Source organism: Halichoerus grypus, chromosome 1 (assembly GCF_964656455.1).
Source record: "Halichoerus grypus chromosome 1, mHalGry1.hap1.1, whole genome shotgun sequence".
Lineage (NCBI taxonomy): Eukaryota > Metazoa > Chordata > Mammalia > Carnivora > Phocidae > Halichoerus > Halichoerus grypus.
Genome location: NC_135712.1, coordinates 118,401,509 through 118,414,742, shown reverse-complemented (window position 1 = coordinate 118,414,742; position 13,234 = coordinate 118,401,509). Strand labels below are relative to the sequence as shown.

Genomic DNA, 13,234 nt, shown 5'->3' with positions numbered 1-13,234 from the left:
TTCACTTAGCATAATACTCTCTAGCTCCATCCATGTCATTGGTAGGTAATGTTTATTGAATTATTATTAGATTTTTTTTTTTTTTTACCTCTAACCAATTTCAAACATGCCTTTATTTACCATAAGTACACTGATTTTAATCCAGAAATGTAAACATCTCTGGATCTGAAGACTCAGTATGTATATGGGCTTAACAAATGACAGTAGATGCTTCATTACATTGAAATGATAAGTGGTTGGCTTCTATTTGTAACCTGGAGTTCAGAATTCAGAGTAGGAGAGCAAATTATTATTAAGTTTTTAAGTTTTAAAATGTGACTTAAGAATTACCAAGTTAAGATTCTAAGAATAAATGCTAAATAGCTATTTATGACACAAAGTAATGAATGCTTTGAAAGAAAGATCTCTAGTGAGTTCTATTATACACTTGCAAACAACCAAGTCCTGTTTTTATAGAAAGAAAGTGGTTGCCATTTCAAATATGCTGGACTCTTAGACTGTGGGAAGCAACATTAGTTTTATAGTAGTTAAAATGCACTTTACAACATAAACTTGACCTTCTTCAGTCATCATTGGCCTTCCTACCTTCAATGTCTTAGATTTTATGTAGGTAAAATCCTGTTTTAAGAAGTGCTAGCCCAGAATCACAAGGCAGTTTCCATATTTTTATCTGGAAAGCGGCTCAGAACTAAAAATGCCTTTTCTACTCACGGCATCTATGCTCTACAGAGAGAATCCCAAGCTGTAGACAGACTGCTGAAGTACCAGAACATGGTAAAGTGCACCATATCGTTGATTTAAATTATTTATGATGATTTATGGAAAAACCTACAGCAATTTGTATATTTCGTATTTTATAACTTCATTATGATTTCTTTCAGAGCCTGACTAGTCTGAAATTTGCCTACAACTTGAAGGTTTAAAATCAGGAAACAAAGAGCAAAATATTCCCTCCATACCAAACACATACATACATACATACACACACAGACACACACCCCTTCTCCCCAACTTCAGGCTCGCTCTCTAGGTATTCTTTTTATTATTTATTTTTATTAATTTTTCTTAATTCCAGGGTAGTCAGCATACACTGTTACATTAGTTTCAGGTGTACAGTATAGGTATTTTTATTTTTTAGAAAATCACCAGTAAGTCACTTTAAAAAATGTATTTATATATGTATATAAAATACCTAGTGCCATGCCTAGTACTCACTATGTGCTCAAACAATATTGCGCTGTTATTACTATAGATGGTTTTAAATTTGAAAGCAGATGCTCAATCCTTTAAGATTCATGCTATCAGAGGGATTAGTTCTGTATGTTAAAAATGTTTAGCCTAAAAAAAAAAAAAAATGTTTAGCCTAGTGGAGCTATTTTTTGTTTTTGTTTATAATCTGTAGTTGAAGGCAAATTCTTTAGTGTAATCATTTAATAACATACAAATGGAAACTTTGGCATATGAATTTGTTTTTAAGAGTCATTATTGGTATTAATAGTGTCCTATCATCACATAAGATGTTAAAATTCGGAGAGGCTGGGGAAAGACTGCATGGGACTTCCCTGTACATTTCTTTGCAACCTTCTCTAATTATTTCAAAATAAAAAGTTTTTTAAAAAGCCATATTGTAGCTGAAGCCCAAGAAGTAAATTTGGTTAAGAATGCTTTTCGTGTTCCTCAGGTATTTTTCAGCATAGATAAAGGTACTCTGAATCTCACTGTCTTCCTTTTACCATTCTGATATAAAATAAGCTAGTATATATAAAATAAGCTTGATAGTTGACCTAGTGTAGCCATAAAGAGAAAATACAATCTTGTCATATATTACATATACAAACTTGTATTTTCTTTGATTTGAGTCTTTAGAGACATCTCAAGTTTTTTCCCCAAGTAATATTTAAAACTGTAGTTTTCCCTGAGTCATCTTAACAGCTAAAGGGAGGTCAGGCTCCCTGGTTGGAAATAGCATGTTTTATAATTGTGTACTATTAAGTTCTACAAGGTAAAACTCTACCACATTGGAACAGGAATGACCAAAAGAAGACAAAAGTAAAGAAGAAAACGAGCAATCCGCAGTTTAATGAAATCTTTTATTTTGAGGTAACTTTTTATTTTATATAAATGTTGACACTGAATATTTAATATTGAATGCTGGTTTACTTCTTTTTTTGAACTATAGCCATAGTAATCATTTAATCAACTAATGCAACTAAGCATTTGTATTCCAAGAGCAGTAGAACCATGATGTAATGTGGTAGAGGCCCAGTATATAAAAAATAAAGGCAGAGCTATAACTGATTTGGGGATAGGGAGGACTAGGGCCACACCTACTCCTTAGTCATCCCTATTATCACACCGTCCTCCACACACACACCCCCCACCTTATCCACCCCTCCCCCCACCTGACACACAGTGGCCACTGGACTCTTCTACAGAGTACTTGAAAATCACTAGTAAAGTAAGTATGACATTACTTGGTTGGAGTTCTTGTCCCAGTTGACGTGGAATAAATTACTAAATGTGAGGTTTAATTTTATCTTGTGAAAGGATAATTTTGTAAGAGAAAACACTAGCCAAACCTGACAGAGTTTTTAGGAGGCCCAAATGTGAGAATGCTTTGAGACCATAAAGTACTATATGATTAAGGCCTTATTATTAAGTTCTTTTTAGCTAATTGCCTCTACAGACACATGCTTATTTTCATAGAGATCTTCAGCTGCCTTGAAGTTTCCCCAAAATACAGTGCTTTGGAGTTCTTTACTGTGGAGCATTTGTTAAATCCTTTTTCATATTATTTGAAAACTACAGAAAAAAAAAAGTTGACCTCTGATTTCTAAAGATTGTGTTCTAACCATAGAACATGTTGCAAGTGAGATTAACAGGTAGGAAAGATTTGGGAGAAAGATACATTATGTGCTTTTTTCTCTTTTGTGTGTGTTTTTCTTGATAATTCAAAGTGGAGACGAGTGAGAGCACATCTAGCCATGCCTGATTACTGTACTTTAATAAAGAAACATAGGTTAAAGAAAATACCAAATTGAAGTAGGAAGAATTGTGGGGGTGGAGGCAAGGGAGAAAGAAAAACAAAAGAAAAGGTACCAGTGTGAGACTTTTCCATTTCCTGGCTAAGGACTTTGGTTGTTACACATTTATCAATGACTATTACATCTAACCTGCAGAAAACATGGGGCAACTTGCAGCAAGCAGATGGTCCTTTGAAAGGCAAGGCCTGACCTGCTTGCTATATCCAAGTGTACCTATGAAGCCTTAAAACATTTTTTCAAAAAGCCCTTTGTTGAGCTGATTATAAAGATAAGATTCAATCTCTGTCCTCGAGCTAAAGCAAGAAACAGAGCACACATATGCATGCATGCACACAGCAGCAAAATGCAGTAGATGCTGGGAAGGTCGGATGAGTTCTGCTCCAGCCAAGTTAAGTGAGGGAAAAGGAGTATTAGAAAGAACATTTTGAGCAGAGACAAAGAGAAAAGCAGAAAGTTATGTCCAAAGAATAGCAAATAATGATTTAACTGGAAAGGTTCTATAAGAGAATAATTGGAACAAAGCTTAAAAGCTAGACTAGGACCAACTATGAAAGGCATTGAATACCTGGCTGGTGTGCTTACAGAGTAGGTGTTGAATGTTTTTGAGCCTGGAAGTGGTAAGAGTAATGCAGTGTTTTGGGAAGAATTAACCATGATCTGTGGGCCAGTGGCTGAGAAAGAACAGAGATCAAGAGACTCTTATAGTTTAGGTGTTAAAAAAAAAAAAAAGGTGGGGGGGTGGTTCTGATCCAAGAGAGTAACATGGAAAAAGAAAGTGACAGATGAGAAAGAAGCTGTAAAGGGCAAGATAACAAACTGATTGTAGAAGAAAAGACACAAAGGGAGGAGTCAGATGTCCTCATGGTTTCAAATCTGGAATAAGGGAAAAGTTAAGGAAAGCAGAAGTGGTTCAGTTTGGGACATAATGAACTTGAGGTCTGACATGAAAACCTGACAATAGGCAGTTCATGACTGAAACTTAAGATGGGTGATGGCTGTAGATAAGGACTCAAGATTTGCTTACAGAGAGTCAAGAAAGCCAAGGGAATAGAGGTATACAATATAGGAGAAAAGTGAGGAAGCTCAGTTCTGCCGCTTATTAGGTATTCAGCTTTGAGCACATCTCTTAATTTCTGTCCTTTAACTTCCTCATTTTCAAGATGAGGATAATAAATCTAGCCCTGCCTGCTTCAGAGCAGCATTCTGATGAACAAAGAAGATAATGGATGTGAAAGCACTTTGTAAACTGTACAGCCCTTTGCAGCTCTTAGAGCAAAATAAAAGTTAAAACCATGGAGAAAACCCATATTTATAGGTTCTGAGGAAGAAGAGGTCCCACAGGAAGAAGCAGAGAGCAGGAGGTTGCCTGGGTAGTGCCTGGGTAAACTCAAAAGAGTGTTTCTGGGCAAGGAGGTATAGTTGTATTCACTTGTTCTGATAGAGGGGTCAAGGAAGACAAGAACTAAGGACTCACCATCAGACTTGGTGACTAAGGAGGTTGGGGAGGGTGATCTGTGAGGAAACCGGATTATAAGGAGTTACTATAGTGAGTGGGTGTGAGGAAGTGGCGGCTGTAAGGATGGATTACAGTTTTGAGATATTTGTCTGTGAAAGGAAGCAGATAGGAAGACCATAATTTAAGTGTAGAATTTTTCTTAGACTTGAGTGAGGTGAATAAGCTGGTAATGAAAGCTGTAATTAAAATAGATCAAATGGGGGCGCCTGGGTGGCTCAGTTGGTTAAGCAACTGCCTTCAGCTCAGGTCGTGATCCTGGAGTCCCGGGATCGAGTCCCGCATCGGGCTCCCTGCTCGGCAGGGAGTCTGCTTCTCCCTCTGACCCTCCTCCCTCTCATGCTCTCTGTCTCTCATTCTCTCTCTCTCAAATAAATAAATAAAAAATCTTTAAAAAAAAAAAAAAAAAAAAAAAAAATAAAATAAAATAGATCAAATGCTTACTGCATGCTTACTGTATATCATGCATGGGTGGAATAGTCTTGGAAAAGAGGCGGATCATCTCATCTCTTGTTCAGAAGAAATGAGAAAACTCATCAAGTAGAAGGACCTATGTGAGAATGGACATGTTCAGGTGGATGGTAGCTGAGGAAGTCCCTGCCAGTAGCCTTGATATTTTTGGTAAAAATGTGAGAAGGAAGTGTAAGGATAGAATTGATATCTTGAGAAATGTGGGAAAGTCTTCAACAGTTCTTAGCATGTGCAACTTCACCAAAATAGAACACTTTTACTCTTTGAGCCACTAACAGATTACATGTGAGTCAGAGAACCTAATGTTGCTGTAGATTGAGTTGATAAGGGAGGGCATGGAGGCAAGATTGTTTTTGGTATTTTTAAACTGCCTTATTCTTTCCTCCCTGCTACTTCCATAGCCGTTTTTATCTTTAGCTTTGGGGGAAACTATTACCTAAGCGTTTTCCTCTGTTTATAATAAACACAATTGAACATTTTGATAGTTTTTTAAGTTCATGTAGGAAAAAAATATTTAAAAATTTGTTGTCAACTAAAATTTTTTGTTCACAGGTAACCAGATCCAGTAGTTACACAAGGAAGTCCCAGTTCCAGGTAGAAGAGGAGGACATTGAAAAGCTAGAAATTAGGTATTTGTCTTGGAGTTTTACACAGTTGTTTTTTTTGGTGCCAAAAGAAAATCCTAAATCCCAAATAAAAAAATCCTAAAAAGAAAATAGGTGAACCAAGCTTAATAGATTTCTCTTTAGCAAGTTAGTTGATGAAACTTAGAGGAACATGCATCTAATTTAAATTCATATAATCTTTTCAAAATCTATTTTCCTTGCAGAAGTAGTCAAGGTGTATTTATTTTAAAACCAAAGATGACCTAATTTTTACCTATTTTATTATATTTTTAATTTTCACAAATTTAATTGCTCTTTAAATTTCTGAATCATAGCATAATGGGTGCAAAGAATATATAGAAAAGTAATTATATTTTAGCCAATTTAGAAATAATTTTTTTATTCTTCTTAACATATCTGCTGTCTAACAGAAATTTCAGTGAGGTAAGAAGTCTTGTAAGATAATTCAACAGGTGCATGTGTTTGAAGCTTGTGCTATTTAGGTCTTAAATCTCTGCTGTTTGGGAGGGAAAGTCCTGTAAGTGCATGTACAGGTGTGGTGTTAACGTGTGTTCATCTAAAGGGTGTGTTAGTCACATGTTTGGAATGATCAGGTAATGTATTTTTCTAAATCACCTATCTTTACATATTAACTGGCTCTAATTGAGAAAGAAACTGTAGTCTTGTGGTTTCTTTTCTCAAATTCAACAAAGTGACTCTAGTTCTTACTGCTACAGGTTAAAATAAAGCCTAGACTTTGAAACTAAGAAACTTAAGTGCTTTCTTTTAGATTATTTAAAATAGTTACATTCTATGCTTATAAATAAAAGTTACTGCAATATTTTGTTTTCTTAGTTTAGTTAATAAGGTATATGACAGTGCTAACATCTCTTACTTTTAAGCATGTAAAATTAATGCTATAATACAGTCAAAGTGATTTGAAGCTACCTGGTGGCGTGTGTTCTCTTAAACATTGTTTGCAAAAAATAAAGCCAGTTTTAAATTTTCAGGATCGACTTGTGGAACAATGGAAACCTGGTCCAAGATATTTTCCTGGGCGAGATTAAGGTTCCTGTGAACGTGTTAAGAAATGATTCCTTTCATCAAGCCTGGTAAGAAGACAAACATTCTAGTGAACTCCACAGTAGGTCATCTCCTTTAATAAAATGTACATGCAAATAAATGCTTACTGTAAGCAGATTTTTATTTTTACTTATTTATTTATTTTTAATAAGCAGATTTTTAAATTTGAGGTAGAATAAGCCAGAAGTCATTAACTTTTATTGATTTGGTTTATTTATTTTTGCAGAAATAGAAGTACATTGATGGTTTTATAACTTAAGCTCTAGTACTGAGATACAAGAACTGAATTATCTAGGGATATTGTTCTGTTCAAAAACGAAATCTTAACTCTAAGGAGAAAATTAAAATCATTTAAAACATTACATAAGAGTTGCCCAGGTGTAAGATGCTTGGTCACAGATCAACATCTTCAGTACAGAAGCCTTATTAATGTAATGGGAACTGTGGATATTTGAAAACAGAGGGTTTATGGTAGGGAATCAGCTGTTTATGGGATCTAACCAGTGATTTTCCTTTACCACACCCCACTGAAATGCACTGTGAATGGCCCTGATGTTATTTTCTAAATGTCTAGGGTCAGGGAGCCTGGGTGGCTGAATTGGTTGAGCGTCCAGCTCATGATTTCAGCTCAGGTCATCATCTCAAGGTTGTGAAATCAAGCCCCACATTGGGCTCCGTGCTCAGCTGGGAGTCTGCTTGAGATTCTCCTCCCCCGCCCACTTGTAATAAATAAATAAATAAGTAAGTAAGTAAGTAAGTAAGTGTGTCTAGGGTCCAGATGTTGAGCTGATTCAGTAAATACTTTCTTGAGGTGCTCTGGTGGCTCAATAATGGTTACAGTATTATTTTACCTTTTCATGTCTTTAACAGTGATATTAAACTGATGGTAGATAAAACGTAATGTTCATACATTAAACTGATGTTATTTTCCTTAACAGAATTGATGTGAAACTATCATTTTTTTTCTGTCTAGAGCACTTACAAGCATGCCTATCCATGCCTTCCAGTAGGTTGCCCAGCAGCCCTCATGCTAGACTGGGGTTTCTACTGAGCATAAAAAAAACAGGCCTTTCTCATTTGCCTCCAGTGCCCACTATTTAGAACTCAGTTTCAGTGTCTAGAAGAGGAGTTTGAAACTGTTTAGATGTTTCTTACTGTGGGCATTAATCTCATTTGTCTTTAAAAGAGCCTGCCTCTACAGATTGACTGCCAGACATTTTTCACTTTGAACTCTGTTGTAGACGGATTTTTAGACTCTCAAAATTTTTATTTTATTTTTACCTCTTGCTAATACAGATCTAAGATTTATTGGTCTTTCTGGTGGCATTTTGTATAATTTCAAAAATGTATCCACCTTTGGGGGGGATTAAGCTTGCTTACTTTGAAAAATTGACAACATTTGAGACCTGTCACACGCCCCACCTCATGTCTTCTTCCACCTTCTGTAAAATAGCATATATTTTAAAATGAAAATCTCTTGGGGTACCTGGGTGGCTCAGTCGGTTAAGTGTCTCTTTGGCTCAGGTCGTGATCCCAGGGTCCTGGGATCGAGCCCCACGGCAGGCTCCCTGCTCAGCGGGGAGTCTGCTTCTCCCTCTCTCTACCTCTCCCTGCTGCTCATGCTTTCTATCTCTCTCTCTCTCAAAAAAATAAAATCTTAAAGAAAAAGAAGATCTCTGCACTCACTTTGTTAGGTCTTCAAAATTGTATGGCATGCCACTCATACAAAATTAAAAAATGAGTTGTTATGGCTCTCAGGACCCCTCAAAGTGAACCTGAAATGTGCCACCCGGCTTGTATTTTAAGTAAGACTGTTTCCAGACAGGTCCTCCAAATCTGACAAACTTTGTCCACCTTGGCAGGATGTAAGAACACTGACAAACAGAAATTAAGTTTATTCCTATAGATATCTTTTTTGCCAATAGTATTTTAAAGCCAAAGTGTAAGTTCTAAAATTTATATAGCATGCAGGGTGCCTGGGTGGCGCAGTCGGTTAAGCATCTGCCTTCAGCTCAGGTCATGGTCCCAAGGTCCTGGGATTGAAGCCCAAATTCCGGCTCCTTGCTCATCAGGAAGCCTGCTTGTCCCTCTACCCCTCTCCCTGCTTGTTCTCTCTGTCTCTTTCTCTCTCTCTCTCTCTCTCCCCCCCTTGCTATCTCTCGCTCTCTCAAATAAATAAATCTTTAAAAAAATTCATACAACATGGAATAGAAACATCTCCTAATTTATTTATACTTCCATAGATATAAGGAAGTATAAAAATGTGAATGCCATTTTAAATCAGAAATTAAACTTAAGGCTCGTTTGTCATTTGTAGAGCTATAGCATCCCCTTGTGGGATTGATGGTAACTGCATGAAAACGCAGGAAAAGCTTTCTTTACCTTCAGAATTTCAGGCATATTTTTTCTAATCTTGGTAGTAGGAAAAATAATAATTATCAGTAATGTAATCCTGTTGTTTGAAAAGTTTCAATTTGCTTTCCTTTTTCACATAATTTCCAATTAGTATTTGTCTATTATAGTCTTTTCCTGAAAACAGATTTTAATGGTTCTAATTTAATTTTATTCTCAGATTACAACATTCCCCCATTCCTTTCTTGGCTTTTCAGTTCCTTAGCAATGACATATGTTCTTTATTCTGAAACTTCTGTCAGATGTTAGGAGAGCTTGTTGGTGTTGATAGTAACTCATTTTAACTTTAACCTTATAGATAATAGAATTTTATATGATTTTTTGAATCGTTAATATACTCACACGGTTCACAGTTCAAAAGGTAAAAATCTGTATCTTGCCCCAGTCCCTTAGCTAATCATTTCCCCTCTTCTGAGGCAGTCACTGTTTTGAGTTTCTGGAAATATTTTATGGAATATAGTCAAATATGTATATATTCTTCTTTTCCCTTCTTTACACAAATGGGCACATACTGTATCCTGATCTGCACCTTGCTTTTCTCACTTACCAGTGTAGTAGAACTTCAGTAAATATTTGTAGAACCTTGGTAGTGGTTAAGAGTATGGGCTCTGGAACCAAATTGCCTTGGTTCAAATCTTAACCTCTGCCATAACTTCCTGTGTGACCTTGGACAAGTTACTCCACTCACTTCTTTGCCTTTCTCTGGCTATAAAATAGGGACAGTACAAATAGTACCTGCTTCCCAGAGTTGTTAGAGGATGAAATGCATTCATCCTCATAAATGAAACAAGCTGCAGGTGCAAGGACTATGGGTATAGCTCATGCTCTCATCATTACAGTGATTGCTGCTGTCATCACCATTCCTCCAGAGCAATACATACAGAATTTCTGCATCCTTTTTTGTCATACCAGTATTCTATTGTTTGGAAAGTTAGAAAGAGAACCTCAGAGGCAGCCTAAGTTTAATCTCATTTCACCAGTTCCTGTAATGTCAGTGTCTTAATGTGTGCAAAACCTTTGTGTGATTGTACAAATTGGCACAACAATTTCCCCCTAAATGATCCAACATGTAAAAATGGACATTAAGAAAAGACAATAGAGGGGTGCCTGGGTGGCTCAGTTGGTTAAGCGTCTGCCTTCAGCTCATATCATGATCCCAGGGTCCTGGGATTGAGTCCCACATCGGGCTCCCTGCTCGGCGGGAAGCCTGCTTCTCCCTCTGCCTGCCGCTCCCCCTGCTTGTGCACACGTGCTCTCTCTCTGACATATAAATAAAATCTTTCTAAAAAAAGAAAAAAAAAACCAATAGATACAAACATCTTTTCATGTTGTAATTTTCATGCTGAATATAAGATTCAAATAGTAAATGAAACAAATGGTTGGGGTTTTTCAACATAAGCACTTTATACATATTTAAAACTAGCTTAATATTTTATTTGATATGCGTTGGTTGTCTAGTTTGCTGATTTTGACCACCTATCTTTAATCTCCAATTTTAAGTAAAAATCCACTGATAATGCCTATCTCTATAGAACCAGAAACAGCATTCAAGTGTTAGTAGAGCTTCCTCTGAACAGTTACTTTCCAGCTTCTAAACATAACTTCATTATGCTTGTTTTCAGCATTATGAACAAATTGTAGTTTTTACCTGCCTACCTTAAGTTCAATTATACAGACCTTGTGGTTAAAAATTTTCGAATGCTAGATTTTTTTTCTATTAAGGACCTTTCAAAACGGCTGAATCTTGGGAGCATCAGGATTACTTTTATGCCTCTCCAGTTGTGAATAAAAAAATGTGTAGAGCAACTGAATTCCACTTTCAGTTAATAATTTCTCTTTATTTCCTTTTTCTTATTCTTTCAAACTGAAATGCTTTACTCAAAAACTGAAGAAAATACATATATATATATTTTTTAATCCCTCAACCTTAGGCATGGCCATGTATCCTCATTTAACAAATCTTGAGGGTTTTCTCTTTACCTCTGATTCATACAAGATTACTTAGTCCACAAGGGATTCTTCAGGATTTAAATAGAGCCTTTTTAAACAATATTATAAAATAACAAATCACTGGGGCGCCTGGGTGGCTCAGTCGTTAAGCGTCTGCCTTTGGCTCAGGTCATGATCCCAGGGTTCTGGGATCGAGCCCCGCATCGGGCTCTCTGCTCAGTGGAAAGCCTGCTTCTCCCTCTCCGACTCCCCCTGCTTGTGTTCCCTCTCTCGCTGTGTCTCTCTCTGTCAAATAAGTAAATAAAATTAAAAAGAAACAAATCACATTTATGTAGTTACATTAATAAGTACATTTATCTATAGTTATTTGTATATTTAAGTGGTAACAGTTACATATAAATCTTACATAAATAACTGCTGCATAATGTTTACTGTGTACCAGGCACTATTCTAAGTGCTTTACTTATATAACCTCCTTAGAGTTGTTGTAAGGATTAAATCAGTTAGATTCTGTTATTATCCCTTATTTAGAGTAATAATAAGGTAAGGAAACAAGTGCAGAGAGATTGAGCAGTTTGCCCAAGGTCACACAGCTGAGATTTGGACCAAATATTCTGACTCCAAAGTTTATGCTCTTAACCAATTACTATAATAAATTGTACCTTGGCGTATATTTTTTATTTTTTATTTTTTTTATTTTTATTTATTTTTTTTTTTTTAAAGATTTTATTTATTTATTTGACAGAGAGAGACACAGCGAGAGAGGGAATACAAGCAGGGGGAATGGGAGAGGGAGAAGCAGGCTTCCCGCAGAGCAGGGAGCCCGACACGGGGCTCAATCCCAGGACCCTGGGATCATGACCTGAGCCGAAGGCAGACGCTTAACAACTGAGCCACCTAGGCGCCCCTTGGCATATATTTTTTAAAGATTTTATTTACTTATCTGAGAGAGACAGAGCACAAGTGGGGGAAAGGGACAGAGAAAGAAGCAGACTCCCTGCTGAGCAGGGAGCCCAATTCGGGGCTCGATCCCAGGACCCTGGGATCATGATCTGAGCCAGAGGCAGACGCTTAACCAACTGAGCCATCCAGCTACCCCATAAATATTTTTGAATATGTTTAAAACTCAAAAATATTTGGGGTGCCTGGGTGGCTCAGTCAGTTAAGGGTCCAACTCTTGATTTTGGCTCAGGTCATGATCCTCAGGGTTGTGAGATTGATCCCCGTGTCGGATTCTGTGCTCAGTGTGGAGTCTGCTTAAGATTCTCTCTCCCTGTCCCTTTGCCCCTCCCCCACCACTCGTGCACACGTGCTCTCATTCTCAAATAAATTAAAAATGTTTTTTGAAAACCCTCAAAAATATTCTCTGTTTTAAGCTGAAACCAAAGATTTAAATGCCCCTTGCTTTATAAAATACTGTTTAAAAAATTGAAGGGGGGGCGCCTGGGTGGCTCAGTCGGTTAAGCGGCTACCTTCGGCTCAGGTCATGATCCCAGGGTGCTGAGATCAAGCCCCACATCGGGCTCCTTGCTCAGCAGGGAGCCTGCTTCTCTCTCTGCCTGCAGCTCCCCCCTGCTTGTGTGCACTCTCTCTCTCTAACAAATAAAATCTTTTTAAAAAAAAATTGAAGGGGCATGGGGTAGGTGGTGAGTTGAGGGTATTTTGAAATTTTATGTTTTTTCAAGTAGACACAGATGAGATACTGTGCCCAGAAGGATTTCTTACCGTTCCGAAAGAAACCCAAGGAAACAAGCTTAAAAAATGAGGCAGGAGTGAGCCCTTCTGGGGTACCTGGGCATTCTAAAGGAGTGCATACATAATAATTAGTAACTGGCATAGCATTGCCCTAATCCCTCTGCACAGAACAGGCCATGTTAGGATTATATAGATCTGTTTTGCTGGTATTTTGTAGTTTTGTGAGAGTAACAGGGACAAGGCATACTCCTTCCTCCAGTAATTTGGAGATAAGGGAATTAAAGTTGCCTTCTGAGTAAAATTTCCTATAGAACAAACCAAAACAGAGTCTGTAAATCTGACTAGAATATGGGTACATTGTTTAAGATTTAAGATGGGTAAGTGCAATCTTAGGGAGGCAAAACCAAGTTGTAACTATAATACAAGTATTTTTACTTTATTTTTATATCCCATATATGGAA

General features: G+C 37.1%; 1 protein-coding gene across 6 annotated transcripts in view; it reads left to right on the top strand.

Moving 5' to 3' along the window:
- RASA2 (RAS p21 protein activator 2) overlaps window positions 1-13,234 on the top strand; it is a 144,337-nt gene that overhangs the window by 69,579 nt on the left and 61,524 nt on the right. For all 6 annotated transcript variants that reach the window (XM_078071060.1, XM_078071056.1, XM_078071063.1 and 3 more), the window contains exons 7-9: window positions 2,028-2,100; window positions 5,581-5,657; window positions 6,644-6,745. In XM_078071060.1, coding sequence (XP_077927186.1) covers window positions 2,028-2,100; window positions 5,581-5,657; window positions 6,644-6,745 — 252 coding nt within the window. The remainder of the gene's footprint in view (window positions 1-2,027; window positions 2,101-5,580; window positions 5,658-6,643; window positions 6,746-13,234) is intronic.